This window comes from Scomber scombrus, chromosome 17 (genome assembly GCF_963691925.1).
Source record: "Scomber scombrus chromosome 17, fScoSco1.1, whole genome shotgun sequence".
NCBI classification, from domain to species: Eukaryota; Metazoa; Chordata; class Actinopteri; order Scombriformes; family Scombridae; genus Scomber; species Scomber scombrus.
In genome coordinates, this window is record NC_084986.1 from 22504093 (window position 1) to 22521125 (window position 17033).

General features: G+C 40.0%; 1 protein-coding gene across 1 annotated transcript; it reads left to right on the top strand.

Moving 5' to 3' along the window:
• The first annotated feature begins 492 nt into the window (after window positions 1–492).
• On the top strand, window positions 493–17006 carry tmem214 (transmembrane protein 214). The gene is made up of 17 exons (XM_062437305.1): window positions 493–707; window positions 7353–7546; window positions 7882–8032; window positions 8447–8581; window positions 9560–9642; window positions 9897–10002; window positions 10903–10984; window positions 11201–11302; window positions 12338–12479; window positions 13108–13199; window positions 13449–13497; window positions 13713–13820; window positions 14078–14195; window positions 14307–14403; window positions 15034–15202; window positions 15319–15470; window positions 15661–17006. The coding sequence occupies exons 1-17, from the start codon at window positions 548–550 to the stop codon at window positions 15785–15787; spliced, it is 2067 nt and encodes a 688-aa protein (XP_062293289.1). The 5' UTR covers window positions 493–547; the 3' UTR covers window positions 15788–17006.
• The last annotated feature ends 27 nt before the right edge of the window (window positions 17007–17033 follow it).

The window sequence follows — 17033 nt, forward strand, 5'->3', positions numbered from 1 at the left end:
GGGGGTGGGTGAGATGATTAATGGGAGAGGAAAGAAGACAAAACAAAGTCCTGATGGTCCTGATATATAAATCTTTTTGCAGCTGTCAAATAAATGTGTAGAAGTAGAAAGTACAATTTCCCTCTGAAATGCAGTGGAGTGGAAGTATAAAGTATCATCATATAGAAATACCCAAGTAAAGTACACGTACGTCAAAATCGTAATTTAGTGTATTACTTGAGTAAATGTAGCTATTTTCCACAAATACTATTTCACATATCAGCTAATTATATGTCAAACACAATTTAGACATAAAGAGTAACAAAACGTACATTAATTGTAAAATAAGTAAGGCTACTTGGGGTGAAGCATAACAAATACGTGTATGAACTTGTCCACTTCCTCACAAATCTGAAAGTAACGGGCCGGGGACGAACGCATCACTCTGACGTCATACCGACAAGGAAACGTGGCACACTGACGGTTAAATGATCAGAGCCTTTCAAACTGTCGTCCTGTGTCATTCAGCAGGGAGGAAGGAGCTAAAAACACCCCGTCCAGAACAGACATGGCTTCAAATAATGGCTCAGTGGGCAAATGGGAGGTAGTGAAGAAAGGAAAGAAAGGCAGCAGCTCGGGAGGAGGTAAAAACCCGAATGACAAGAAGCCCGGCGGCGGCAGCGGCGTTGGAAGGAAAGCCCTGGGCGAGTCCAATCTGCCGGCCAGAGGTAAGTGAACACGGCCCGCTGTTAGCTGCTCCGTGAGTCCCTTCGCCTCACCGCCAGGGCTCACACGAAACAGAGAAGATAGAGCCAGCAGTATGGCTTTATTCATTCCTCTAACTGGCTCCTTTTTTCCTTTTCTTTTTTCCATGCGCTGCTTTCGAAAACGGCTCAACTGATTTGACGAGCTAATTAGCTTTAGCATCATGCAATACTTCCTGCGTTAATTTGATGTCAACCCGAGTGGCAGCTCTTCCCCGCTGCCAAATTGATTTCACAATATCAGCACCCTAAGCCCTTCTGAGTTGTGTTTTCCTGCCAATGCAGCTACAAGGAGTTGATAGTGGGCTAGCTACGGTGCAGTTAGCTGGCTATCAGCCGTGTGTCAACAATGGCAACGTCATCTCTTGAGGAGCTGCAGCTGAGAAGTGTCTGAAAGCTTTAGTCTTTGTGCTGCTGTCACACTAATACTTACATCTTCAAGGTGGTGCTTCATTGTAGAGAAACAGTCAGGCTGACGATTTAACTAAGTACATTTACTCATGTACTAGGGTGAAGTATAACTGTGAGGTACTTCTACATTTATTTGACAGCTTTAATAACTTGTCAAATGAAGATTTGACACAATTGATAATATAACAAGCTTTTAAAATACAACACATTGATAAAGATGAAACCAACGAACCTTTTTTTTTTTTTTTACCTTTTTACATCTTATGAAAAGCAGTGTGTAGTCAGGGTCCCTTTCCCTTTAAACTTCCCTGCATCTATGCATGATACATTAACATGCGTGTACTACACTAACATGTACTGTAGTTAGTTAAAGTTAGGGCACTTATTGTTTTAAAGAAAGGTCAAAATTGAAGCAGCAGAGCTAAATGACTCAATCTGCAAAAAATGCGTGTTTCAAAATGCGTGTTTCAGTGTTTCAGTCTATGTCTGGTAAATGCCACGTCTTTCAAGTTTCACCTCCCCACTTTGTAGCTCAAACTGTCAAGTGCCAGCTGAGACAACCCAGATGACATGACGGGGGTTATTTATTTCAGACAGAAATTCAGAAACTCTCCTTAAGAGCTGCAGAGGACATTACCGTTGATTAGCATTCTAATGACAACATTAAAAGTAGAGTCAGTCATTCCGGAGGAAGGTTGTTTGATATTTGAACTAAACACCCAAACAAATACAGATGTGCAAATCCAAGGTAAAGTCCAAAAGAGGAATTTTAGTAAAATTCAGAGTGACACATCAGCTGTAGAGTCACTTCCATCCCCCTCACACTCTATCATGAGCGTGAATATAATTTCGTAATTTCTAGCACAACAGTCCATCCACACTGTCCGTCTTTCTGAAGCCTCCTCCCTTCTCAGTCGACCTGCGTTCAGAGTTTTTATTTATAGATTAATTGATATGATAGATGATGTGAAGTTAACATATATATATATGTGTGTATATATATGTGTGTGTATATATGTATATATATATATATATATGTATGTGTGTGTACAGCAGGATATTTGTGGGATTTAAACAGCTGCCTGCTCAGATTACACTTACTAAATGTGACAGAAACTGATGCGTTGCTGAAAACATGCAGGAGATTCAGTGTGGATTGATACATTTGATAAAATGGAAGCATTATCTATTACGTGAGAAAAAATTGTCTATGTGAATTGACCATGGCGTCTCTGTTCCACTATACAACGGCTGCTGCAGACAGGAGACTGTCATATCCTCACACAGACATCTGCTCTGATGACTTCCCCCTGTCTGTGCACCAGCATGAATGCCCGTTGCTGCTGATTGGCTGAAATAATGTCATGTGGCCTTGTCTGACCCACTTTGTTTGTATTTCATCCAAGAGTCTGAGCTGTGTGTGAACATTAGGTGTTTTTTTTTTCAGCACGCACAGAGAAGGGAGCTAGCGGACTGTGAGGAGACATTCACTGTAACTTTATGAAAAGTGTATTAAACAATCTGTCTGCAGAATGACTGATTTAACCTTTAACCTAATTTCTAGACTTTCAGTATTTGTGTAGATGCGTGATGTTTTACCTTCCATTCATAGTTCAGTTTTCATCTGTAGATCTTAGTTAAACTGCACTAGAGCTCAAATTGATTGATTTGTCAGTTTACAGACAAGTAATCAGCAACTATTTTAATAAATTATGAATTGTCTTTGTGCGATCAGTATATTCACATTTGAAAAGCTGGAGTCAGAGAATTTTGGCATGGCCAAAAAAACTCCCTCAAAACGATGAATCAATTATCAAAAAAATGTCAGATTAATTTTTTGGCAATCAACTCGTTACATCTCTAGTCTCAGTCATTTTCCATGCTTTAAAGGCAGAAAACATCAGTGCTGGATCACCAACTGAGCTAAGTGGGTGTCTTCCTTTCATTAAACTCCAGGCTGACAGTGTGTTTACTGGTTTGAACTGATTTTATTTACCATTTGACTGTAAACAGACCAGTTAAACACATTATCAGCTGACATGATAAGCGACTCAAGGGTGGACCTGATTTATTACCTGATCATGAAGCCCTGTATCAAAATGTAGTTGCTATATCTTGATTATATCAGCTGTGCTTGCATGCTCTAAATTCCTGAATGTATTTAGTTAAACCTTAAAGCTCACCTGCAGCCAGTATAGAAAAACTGGTCCACTTTGCTGAAACAGGTCAAACATCACAGCAGACCTTTAAACTCTGACTGAGTGTTATTGTATCATACCTTCACTGGCGTCCAGCCCAATAGGACATAATTACAGTCATCTGATTGACTGTTTGCAGCTAACACACACACACACACACACACACACACACACACACACACACACACACACACACACACACACACACACACACACACACATATACCCGCCACCACCTCACCCTCTCTACAGGTATGTCTATGTAAATAATGTAAACATGACAGAAAAGATTAGATCACACTCTGCCGTTGCTTATTTGTTTATGCACCAGTTTAATCAGTCTGATCAAAGTCTCTCTGGCCTGTAGAAGAGCAGAGCACAGTGACCATGACCGTGTCAGTGGAGAGGCGGTGTCAAGCTTTTATCTAAAGGGAATAATCATCAGTAAATAAACTCTGTAATCAACAAAGTATCTATCTATTTGCACCTGAATGCTTAATACTGAACATGTAGAAATGATCAATATTGTCACACTATCAACAGGCCCTCGTTGTTAAATCTCTGTCCATTCCTTGTAGGCCTCCAACACTCGGATCATGAGACCGATACTGTTGAGTTTGTGGGTTTTGGAACATTTAAAATAATCCTCCGGCCTCGAGTTGAGCTGTAGGCTTCAAGATCTGTTAGAGCAGGTTCCAAGATATCTGTGGGCGGCGTCTAAGTGAGGAAACATCAGAAAGAAAATAACACTTCAGAAATATCTCGATAGAAATGTGATATTTTGCTAGGAGCTGTGTTTAACAGACGAGACTCAACATAATATTTATTCACCATGTCTATACAGTCATTTTTTTGATCTTATATTGAATTAAAAGTAAATAACTCTGTCCCAGCCCATAATGACAGTCTGTGTTTTAACGAAAGTGTAGTCCCCACTCTCCAATCATGCCCCCCTTCCATTAGTGGAATAAAATGATCAATGAGATGACAATAATATCGTTTATTGCGATTATTTCTGAGACAATATATCGGCCAACAAAAGTAGTTTATCCTGACAGAGCTAATTAAAATACATTATTATTAACTACTTTAACAAGCTGATATTATAAAAAACAAAAAGGTCTTCCACTAATTTGATTTCTCACTTAATAAAAAGTGTGAAATCATGCCTGTGAGCTGTAAATAGTTTATATCTGTTGTATCACTGAATAGTTTTTCTGTCCTCCATTCAGTGAATACCAGAATAATGATTTATTACACAGTTCATGCATGTTTTAGTGTTCACTGCCAGAGAGACACAAGCTGCAAATCCAACAGTTTTAATAAGAGAAAAGAGGCTCTGTATGTTGATCAGTGTCTTTTTGTCTACATGTGAATAATCCTGCCTGCTATTCTTCTGCTAGTGTGAGTATCCTCTCTGGTCCACCCTGTTACATGGCTATGTTGGGCCCTCAAATTACCACTAAGAACCTCTTCCAACACACACCCCGTCTTATTCTCATGTACAACAGGTTTATTATGTTGTGATGTACAGTATATGTCACATTGATGCCAGTCTCTAGTCCTTAGGGACTGTCACGCAGGGCTTCCCTCCAGCTGATCCAATAAAGGTTTACGCATCATCATCATGACCATTTAATTTCATCAGCTGTTAATCAGCAGGGTTTATTATAACCCCTTACAAAACAGGTGGGCTGGACACTGTTTGTGTAAGATGTCCTAAAATAAGACACAGGCTGTGTAGTGATGCCAAGACTGTGCTGCTTTATTACTCTGTGAATTCAACAGTGAGACTTAAGTTTGTGTTAAAGCCTTTTAATGTTTCCACGGAGACAGTTTAGGAGTAAGGATGAATATCAACCTCCACAAGGACACAGAAGTAATTTAATATTCATCTAATGTAACACATACACCAAGTTTACATTATAAATAGCAGAGAAGTGAAGCTTTTCAGAGTCAGAGCCCAAACAGATGAATCATTTGAACTCAATCAGAAGTAACAATGTAAAAGGTATCATATATACTGCTGTAATCCATTCAGATGATACAAATAAGTCAGGTAGTCACTCCTCCTCTTTTCTGTCTAATGTTTTTGGAATATCAATGCTCCTGTTTTTGTATGCACACCTTTTTGAGTTAAGTCTAACATGTTTTATCTTTAGTGGACACTCCTCTCTTTATCTTGTGGTGTTTGACATTTCCAAGGCTTTTTGTACTTGGAATATTTGGATTGTTGTGAAATTTGGTCCTAACATTAATGTTGCATCAGGATAGAGTGTGTTGACTGTAGTGATCTCTTCACGTTTCATTTAGCTCCATCATAAATTCAAAATTGGCCAATATTTTGGTTTATGACAACATACCTGCACAGCTGATCCTGCTAGCCTCACCTGTTGTGTTTATTACCAGTTAGCAATGTTAGCGTGCTACATTAAGTTAAAACATTATAACGGCTAAACATCAACCTGTTAGTATTATCATTGTTAGCTTAAGTGCAGCCTCACAGAGCTGCTAACATGTCTGTAGACTCTCACTCAGTTTCAGTCTCATTTTTAGTTACCAGTCCAGTCCTGTCTTGTCTTGTGGCTTCACTGGGTGTCACCCTCTGTCACCCTCTTACTGTTTGTCACTGAAGCAGATGTCTTCTCATGTCAGGAGCTGCCACTGGAAATGACAGACTTCTTCACTCTTACGGGTGTTTGTTTTGTATCAATGGACACAAACCTGATCAGATTGTCTTATTCTCAGCTGTCAGTGCTTTAATCATTCTTCAGCTCTGCTTATGAAGCTGTTTATTCTTACATGCCTGAGCTTCATCAGACCTCATTTTTACCTAACACATTTATAGAGATGACTACTAAAAAAAAAATCTCCAAAATGTTACCCCTGAGTCGAGCCTGCTTTAAGTGACGGCCTTATATCAGCTCAGCAAAGTGTAGAATGATCCAACATTTGAAATGGGGAAGTTATGGTGTCACTTTAGCTGAGGAAATAGGAGACGCTGTGATGAAGTCCCGTCTTTGCGTCACAGCTATGCGTTGTGCCGACACACACATACACACCCCCCAATATAGATTTAGGTTCCTCAGCAACAAGTACGGCCGAATGATCAGCGAACAACTGCTGACCTCTGTCAGCACCGGCTCAAGACTGTGGGTTGGGTCTGACAGGAATTCCTGCGTGCAGTCGCCAGGACTCGTAGTTAAATATTGTAAATGTGTCTACTACATGATTTAGAGCCCTGTTGAGCAGATTTTAATAGAACGGGTTCACAACATGGATTAATCCTGTTAGTAAGTGTTGTTTTCTGTAGCCAAAGAGCTGATATAGTATATTTAGCTCCATTGTTGGTCAAATGCACATAAATGAGCCAAACTGTTACACTGTGTTTCTTCTTTATGGTGAACATGGGCCCTGTAGTTAATTTAAAGTCATTTACACACATAGTGCCACAATGATTTTAATCAGAAAGTCTAAAACAGAAAAAAAAACTTTGATTGACAAAAACTTTATCAGCAACAAAAGAAGAACTTATTTTATGGTTTTAAAATTGAATATAAGTGTATATGGAATTAGTCAGCTCCACACACAAATACCAGCATTAACCATCAGAACTGATGGCCCAGCTCTAACATGGCAATTCTTTAACTCAGTTGACCTGCATGGCGTTTGTTTATAAAAGGGTCTTAACAAGTAAGACACGGGGGAATACTAGGAATGTGCTTAACTCTGGTCCCTTGTGGATTGTAACTTGTGTTGCATGAATATTGTCTAACACAGGCACATTATGCAAGGCATGGAGGGAGGGATAAGAAAAGCACTGTGAAGGGGCGGGGAATGCAGCGGTCTCATGGATTAACTTGATTTTAAGGGCGCAGTGGGAGGATAGATGAGAAAGAGTTAGAAGAATAAACAAGTTCAAAAGGACGCCGTGTTTGATATCTGAACGAAAAAAGAAAAAAAAGGGTGTGTCTGACCACCACTGCCTCGTCTCTTTCAGCGCCCCTGAAGATGTCAGAAACCCTGTACGACGGCTTCGAGAAGATGGGCAAGAAACAGAACAAGGAGCAGGTCCCACCACCGGCCGAGCCTCAGAACAAGAAGCCCTCGTCGAGTAAACCATCCAAGAAGTCACACTCCAGCAGTACACCACCCCCGGCCCCTCACAAGACCCTCGAGGAAGCCTTCAAAACTGTGAGTAATAAACATTCTCATGACTTTCGTTTGTCTCATGACGTTTTAAAGCATTCTGCGTGTGCTTAATCACCTCATCTGTTTCTAAAAGTTTAAATGAGAACAAAGACCACGTATCTTTTTAAAGCACTGGTGTTTGACCTTTGTGAACAGGCTTTGTAAAACTGTTGAAGGTTGTAAATATCTTAATACAATCACACAGAAACAATGATGCACTGTGCCGTCTTTACAGAAAAATATCACATGCTGGATCACAGTGTCATCTTTATGTAATAGATGCTGTTGTTGGAGCGGCGTTTTAATGTTTCCTCTGTCCTGTCCCGTTCTGTCTTTAGCTGGATGTCGGGGACCTGAAGCAGCAGTTGGCTCGCAGTCAGACCCTGTTCCCAGAAAACCCGTCAGTGTGGGTTAAAGATCTGGCGGGATACCTCAACCTCCATTTGACCACGCCAGAAACGGAGCCCACACTCAGCAGCTATGCTCACGGTCCGTCACACAAAGACAGAGAAAGAAAAAAATTGGACATTCAATGTAGCTTTTTACTCCTTTCTTCTTTTCTCATGGTTTCCTGCAGCTTTTTATATTGTGTTTGTTTATTTAGATCCCAATGAGCTACTGTTGTTGTGGAGGAACCTCATTTGTGTCTCACCTAATGTCTGAAGAAATGATTACATTTTGGTGACTGATAATATGATGCTTATAATGTTCAGGGAAAACAATCTTGTATTTGTAATCTTTGTATTTATCTTTTTACGATGCAGGTTATAAAGCATAAATGATTACAAAACTCTGAATATGTTGCATGATTCAACAGGCAGATATTACAAGTTTGTGTAAACACTGACACCAAAATCATCCTTATTAATTTCATATCCATCTCTTTCTGTCTTTCGTCCCCAGATTACCCATACTGCCTTACAGGAAAGGAGCTGAAGGGCGTCATCAAAGGCCTCATTGGACGTTGCAGTGACATTCTGCCAGATTTCTTCGACCACTGTATTTACACTATGCTCAGGGAGCTGGACAGACAGCCAGGTACGGGCAAGAGCTTGGAAATCATCAATCTTTCTTTTCTTACTGCCTCCACTGTCACCATACTTATCTTTATCATTGTTTGAAATGTGGAATGATGAGTTTTCAGTAAAACGATGTGAGCAGATTTTGAAATTTAGCTTACTGCTTCACTTCTGTTTGTTATCGTTCAAGTTTGTCATCGATCATGGAGAGACATGTGGTAGAACATGTATGAACATTTTACCTTTTAAAGGACCAGCATGTAGGATTTAGTGGTGAGGTTGCAGATTGCAACCAACTGAATACACCTGCCTTCCCCTTCCAAGTAAGAAAAAGAACCTAAGGTGGCCCCAAAACTAGCGAAACATGCATAGTCCCTCTCTGCAGCCAGTGTTTGGTTTGTCCATTCTGGGCTACTGTAGAAACATGGCGGGCTCCGTGGAAGAGGACCCGCTCCCTATGTAGACATAAAGAGCTCATTCTAAGCTTTTCAGCTGATTAAACACTATTTAAAAATATTATATTTCATTTCTTCCAAGTCTGTTCCACCAGATGCCGCTAAATTCTACACACTGCACCTTTAATTGTGAAATAATGAAAAAACAAAATGAGATGCCTCTGTTTTGTGTAGAGCATTGAAACTATCAGCATCAGTTTGATATGCCCATGTTCAGAATATACAGCAGTGGCAGTGTCAAGAACAAACAATCCAAACCTTCAAAAAACACCAAATTAGTGCTGAAAAAACAGTTTCGTAATTGTTTAATCTGCTGGTTATGTTCTCGATTAGTCTCGCTTGATAAAATGTCATAAAATAGTCATCAGAGTTTCCAAGTTTACATCTTGAAATTATCTTGTTTTATCTTTCTAACCACCCAAACCCCCAAAATATCTAGTTTACTGTTGCATAAGACAAAGAAAAGTGGGAAACACTCATATTTTAGATGTTGGAACTAATTCATGCTTGACAGATGATTTATGTTTCTCTTTTGTTTCCAGGGGAACCACTGCACGGCTACAGAGTTTGCATTCAAGCAATCTTACAAGACAAACCCAGAATAGCCACCCAAAACCTGCCAGAGGTAAGTGTGTGTGTGTGTGTCCTGCCCCTATCTGCCATGAATGTGCTTTTTAAAGATTAAATCACAAAAACCAAATTGTACAATTGCTTTGGTTTTCTAAAAACGCTCACAGTTACTTTTTTGAGCTGTAAACTGAGCAACCGACCAACGAATCTACGTGTAAACTCTCAGTTTCACTTCCTTGCAGAGATTTTTATGTTGCAATATCTCTCTACCCTGTTGTAATACCTTCCTCTGTTGCTTCTCCTCTCTAGTATTTGGAGCTGTTGAGGTCTGCTCAGAGTCGTCCAGTGAAGTGTTTGACCATCATGTGGGCTCTGGGTCAAGCTGGATTTTATGACCTGAGCCAGGGACTAAGAGGTGATAGTCTGAAATACATTTTACACACATTCACACAGTATTTCATCCTCATCTGTGCTGTACTACTGCTGTTGCATCTCTCTCCCCTTTCTCCCACTTTCCCAATAATGTGTGCCGAAATCAATTTTGGATCAAGGGTTAATGAAGCAACATTCCACATTAGAGCTGTAACATGTTATGACACACATCTGCAAACCTAACACACGATAACGTTTAAAAACTCAGCTGCTGCCACCAGTATGTGTTTGAGGTGGGTGTCAGTTTGTGGGAATGAGAGGATGAATATTCCTGGAAGATTATATAACAACCTTCATCTGCGGGCGGAAAAAAAAAAAAAGTATCATTTGACTCCCCTAAAGGGAAAGAAAGACACAATTTGTCTCATTCTGAGGCGGCAGAAAGCTACAAATACAAAACATTCTGTAGTCCAATGTTCTGTCTGGTAATGTGAACATGACCCCGCTCGGGAACACTCTAATCTCATCATCAGGAATTTAAAAAAGCAATCAAGACTTTCCAACCTGAGCTGCAGACTGATATGATTTGACTTGGCAAATGTTTTACTGATATTAAAATATTTACTGTACAGCTAAAGATACACAGCAGGGATGTGGAAGGGGGAAGGATATCTAAAACATCAACAAAATGACACGTGGAACACATTTAACATGACTCCGCACACACAGTTTTCCCTTGATAGCATACTGAAGAATGCCTGCCCGGTGACCTTCTTCCTCCCTCATGCCGCTACACTTTTCATCTGGTTAGCGAGCTGTGTTTTCTGCTTTATCTTCTACTTACAAAGGACAAAAGCCACTGTCACCAAAGCTCAATAGGCTCTTTTGTTCTGTAACCAGAGTCAAGTTTTAGGGGGTGATTTATAGACTGTGTGTTTTTCAGTGTGGCTGGGAATCATGCTTCCTGTGCTGGGAGTGAAGTCCTTATCATCATATGCCATCGCCTATCTGGAGAGACTTCTGCTGTAAGTGTGACTCATAATATTTCCCCTTTTTCACTGTAGTAGTAGTAGTAGATGGCACTTAAATTCATTTTAAAGATATAGTATGTTGATAGCAGGATGTTTTGTAGCCCTGCTTTTTTTATTTTATTATTATTTTATGCACAATTTTCACTTTATTTTTTTTTTCTTCTAAAGATGCTTTACCACTATATTTTTGTGTTTGCTTTCTTTCTCCAGACTTCATGCCAACTTGACAAAGGGATTTGGCATCATGGGCCCTAAAGAGTTCTTTCCTTTACTGGATTTTGCCTTCATGCCCAAGAATGCCCTTTCATCAAGGTAAATGTCAGCTAACTTCACAGCAGCAGCTAAGCCTGATAGACAGAGGGGAGGCTCTGAGTTAATACACAGTAGAAATGATGAGAGAGACACAGAATCCATGCACAATAACCAATTTGTATGGATTCTGTGTCACACAGAACAGAAGCCAATGTGTCATGATGCATAAAAACATCCTGATCATGTCCATCATTATTGACACATGATAAAGTTGCAGCAACCAAATTGCACCTACACATTTAAAATGACTAACAGGATATTAGATTTTATGTATTTTGTATATATTTTATTTCTTTAGAAACACTAAGGAAAAGCACATTTATTTGTATAGTACATTTCAACAATAAGGCAATTCAGAGTGCTTTAAATAAAAACCAAATACATCAAGACAGGATATAAAAGCAACACATGGCAAAATAAGGACATTTAAATATGACTAAAAGTGTTAAATTGGAAATAAATTTATACTAAAATAGAACAAGATAGATAAAACAGGAGAATAAAAAGTTATAGTGCAGTGTGAGATATTAACCCTAAACGTTTGATTTAATAAGAAGCAGCTGCAAACAGAAAATGCCTATTCATCCATTTTTCAAGAACTCTCCCCCTAAAAAAACGGATAAATGGTTGTTTGATCTGATCCGTCAGTATGAGGTGAACAAAGTAATCCTGGTGAAAATCATGGCTGCATAGCGTAGCAGTAAGTGGGTGTAGAGAATGGATGGATAAGAATTTGACTGGATGTTCACCCCTAACTATACCAAATCAAACAACCACAGGATGTGACTCTGGGAAGAGAAGAGCAGAGAGATCAGGTTTCATCTGAATTCGCGGTTAAGCCACATTTTCTAGAGATTTTTATAATCTGTCAAAAATGACAATTATTGGGAAAACCCCATTTGTGTTATTCCCCTTTCAAAGTAAAATCTGTTGACTTGACTATATTTGAACACATGGACCTCATCTTTGTGTGTTTGTGAGTGATTTTTATCTCCCCGGTGCTTAAACAAAAACCTATTTATGTTTTGTGTGCAGTCTGCAGGAGCAGCTGAGGCGCCTGTACCCTCGCCTAAAAGCCCTCGCATTTGGAGCCAAACCTGAGAGCACATTACACACATACCTGCCATCCTTTCTGTCCAGAGCCACGCCACACTGTCCTGATGACATGAAGAGAGAGGTGAGACCCACATGACACACGTGTGCTAAAGCTGTGCTGCTGCAGAAGTCTGAGTGTACTTAAGTGACCTGTGACATGCATTGTTACAGCCTCATTATTACAATCAGGGTCATAAACGGTCATAATAGCATATTGGCAAACAGCTAATCTTGAAGGGAAAGTGGAATAACAGTCACCAGCTGTGTATTATAAGTTTCTCCACTTTCTTCGTTGATTTATTTGTTCCATATTATTCTATAGATAACTGCCAAATATCATTACTGCCAAATATTAGCATCATGTTAGCTGTGATGTTACAATGTGTCTCTTGTCTAAAACATAAAAGACTTCAGGGTAAAGCGCGAGTCCTTCAGAATTCAAAGTGGCCGTTTTGCATGGATGTTTGACAATCACAGACTGTTGTAGTCATCAACAGTAGTAAAATACTTACAATATGTGCAATATAGCTACAAGACATATTGTATTTTTAGCCATGAAGTGGTTGATTTGCTACAGCTGCCACTACTGACTTTTCTTTTACATAATAAGCCACAAGTTAACACTCCTCTGGTAGCAGAGCTTTCAAATGTTGTTATTCCTTACATAATCACACTGTCTCTCTTTGTTCCTCTCATGATGTTACTCACAGCTTCTCAACAGTATGACAGAGTGTTTGTGCGTGGATGTACAGAGTCTCGGAGTGTGGAGGCAGCTCTACACCAAACACTTACCCCAGTCCAGGTGAGTTATACACACCTAACATAGACCAATTGCCAATTTTGCATTGATTTTTATCAAACAAAGCTTTTATGGATAAAACCATTCATGTTCCATGTAAACTGTGATAATTATAAAGCATTGAAACTATTTTGACTAGTACTCGGATACTACAAATGAATTGCTCAAGTGAATATGTGGTGGACTGTGAACACATTAGGATGTAGTTAAGATTTTGGAGCTGACAGTTCATTCCTCTCTCCTCCTCTGCAGCCTGTTGTTGAACCATTTATTGAAGTCCTGGAGAGTCCTGCCACCAAAGGTATGAATGTCAGCATGAACTCACCTCCCTGGAGATAGTAGAAATAGAGCGTGAAGGCTTGTTTACACTCCTGCTGTCACTGAGAGCCTCTTTTTTAATCACACCAAGTCTCAGGGTTAAAAATGAACAGTGTGGAGAGGCGTCGACACTCATTAAATGAATTTACCATCATCTTGATTCATCCTGGGTTTGACTCTTTTATTTTCTATTTTCAGCTGAGGAAGAACCTTGAAGAAACTGTCCAGTCTTTCAAAGTGACCAACGAGGAAATGAAAGAAAACACCGATTCTCAGGAGGTGCAGGAATGCAATAACCTGTGCCAGGTAAGAGGATTATATTAATGAGGGATAATTAATAATAATCATAAAGTAACAATTTAAACTTCATTGAATATCAGAACTAATGTCAAAAGTCCTGGTTTGGTTAGGACACAATTATACACAACATCAATACAATTAAGTTCTTTATGTGGATATATGGATGGTCCTTTATTTGACTTGTAATTGAGCACCTCTAGAATATATATGCCGTATATTTGTGTAGATTTGGATTTTGCTCAGTGTTACTTTCCCGTTTGCAGAACCTGCAGGTGAAGATGAAGGGTCACGGGTTCCCCTGGTCCAAGCTGCTCATGGTCATGCTGGTGTTCATCGCCGGCTTCATCGCTCATGATGTCAGATCTCACGGCTCCTTCGCAGGTCTGACTCGACTCACCAGTCTTCATTTTTATAGATACGATCAGATGTTGCTGTGCGGTAGCAGTGAAATGCAGTTTGGTTGTTAAGAGTCTAATATTTGTTGTATTTCAGATTCAACAGCAGCCAGATATCTGCGCAACTCAGGGGTTACAGCTGTTTCTCAGCAGGCTTGGGGCAAAATAACAGTCTATTCGAAGCAGGGGTTCAGGTACGTCCTCAACACATAACACACCATTAATGAATAAACTTTATGTAAGAAGCTCTCTCCCCAAACAAATATGCTGAATTCTTCTTATTATTATTATTATTATTTTCCACTATGTGTCAGATACTGGTGAAGTGTCTCTGGATCTTTTCAGACTTTATTCCTGTTGACCTCTGTACACTCTGTCTGATCATGAGCCAGTCTAACCAAAACATAAAAATATCTAGCAGGCTTCTGACTAATTTCCTGTTCAGACTTCTGTACACAAAATATTTTTTTCACTGTCTGTTCGACTGGCCTGAAACATTTTCCCTAATTAATGTTTTCGACACTAAAATTCCATTTCAAGTTACTTTATTACATTATGATGATAGTATTTGGTTCCTTAATATATATTATATTCTACATATTAATGAGACTGGCACTCATCAAAAACAGAGCAATTGTCTCACTTTGCATTGCCAACAACTATTGAGAACATACTATCTTGTTACTACATATTGAAGTAACAAGAATAAAGTGAGTAGCTGATCCCAAAACAACAGTTATCTGAGGAATATTAATATTTTGGAGCTCATCCTGTGTGTGTGTATAAATAGTTTTTGACTTACAATGTTTGTTTTTTCTCTTCAGTTGGATAGAGACAAACACTCCTCATTATTACTCTGAGTGTGTGCGGGTGATGGGGCCACTAATGGAACAAGGTATGGAAAAAGCAAAATCAGCAGCCATCTTCATCTCTGAAAACACCACCCAGTTTATCCTCTGGGTGAAAGAAAAGACACCGCTGGTCATAGAATGGGTAAGACTGTACATTCAAATGTTCACTTATACACAATATATCACTGAATCATAATGAATCAAAGAGTCATATGTTACATCATTGTGACTGTTACTTCTCTCTATGTCTTTTCTCAGGTGAACACCAACACACCAGACAGTGTATTCCAGGTGTTGGCATACCTGAAGGAGCTGCTCCTCCTCCTTCACAAGAACTACATCCTGCCAGCGCTGGCGTACATGTCTGACCTGCTACAACGAGCATGGACCAACCTTCAGGAGTCCTGCAAGTCAGTACCCTGAGACTTTAACATTTATTCATTTTCATTGTTATTGTAGATGTGAGCTGTATAGAGCACATTTACATCTGGCTTTGAAAAGTGTGTCGGGAGTCGGCTGCACCAGCTGCTCTTAGTTCAGACTCTAAGAACTCTGTTTGTAGAGTCTAACCTGGGCTGTGTCTTTTGTTTTCTCCTGCAGTGGTGAGGTGTCCGTATCGTGCCTGCAGGGCCACGCCGTGTCCATCACCAACTCAACGTGGCAGCTCCTCCAACACACAACGTCCGCCATCAAGACGTGGGCTCAGGAGCTGCTAACGCGAGCATGATAAAAGCCGATTTACACACACGCTCAAAATATACACACACGTGAAGTTATATACACACACACACGCCGACCCAATGAAGCTGCCTTTCAATGCGTCAGCTCCCCCTCTTAAGCCGTGATTGGACACTGCGGGGCCAGACAACAAACTCTCACTCACAGAGGACCCTTCTATCGCTTGTTTTTTGGCTAAATTTTACCAACCAGTTTCGCTGTTGTATGGATGTTTTTTTTCTACCGATCTTTTTGTCACTGCTGGATGCAGAGGTCGTCTCTCCCTCTCCCTGAGTTTTCTACTGCAGATTTCAGCTGTTCCTTTTACTGCTGGGTTAAAAAAACATATATGTAATTTATAGAGAAGATGTAGGTTTGTAGATGATTTATAAACCATTTTTATTTAAAGATATAAAAAAAAACTTGGAAAAGGGCAGGGAAATGACCAAAAAACAAAAGAAAAGATATTCCAGACTTCTATGAGCCACAGACCTCTAAGAACCGCTAAATTCTGGGAGACACTTTATCTCCCACACCTGGTCCTGCTCACCAGAAAGATGCAGTATGGCTGTGTGTGTGTGTGTGTGTGTGAGGGTGTGTGTGTGTGTGTGTATGTGCAAAGCCATCATAAATAAAGCCTTGGGAAGCTGTCCAGCAGGCGGCGCACGATGTAAAGCCTAAAACAAGAAAGATGAATTTAGATAATTGTGGGGTCAAATCTGCTGGTGGATTGACTCCTTTGAGAGTGGACGGCATGAACCAGAATAGGACTCGAGGAAGTCTCACATCAATCCACGAGGTCCAGAAGGAGAAGAAATCTACTCGCTGCCTTCTCTGTCCTGCACATCACCTCGTCTTGTCTTCGCTGCTGCTTCTTCATCTTCTTTGTCCATCCTCCTCCTTTTGCTGCAGTCAGTCGCTCCACACCTGAGCTACAAGCAGCACAACGGTTGTGTTACTCATACTTGAAGGTTGATGACATTCTGTGTGTGTGTGTGTGTGTGTGTGTGTCTGCCTGCATGGATGCTTAGTCTAGATAATTGTACGGTGATTAATCCCCTCCACCTTCCCGTGCCAATTTCCTCTTGTACACTGCAATCTGACAAAGTACCCCTCTTCTGACCGGCTGATTCACTAACCCTGAGATGTTTGGATGGATATGGCAAATGACTAATGTCTTACTTTGTAATGTAAGTGATTTATAATAAAGACTTCAACCCCATGCACTATTTTTTCTGAGTTCTGTGTTTTGTTTT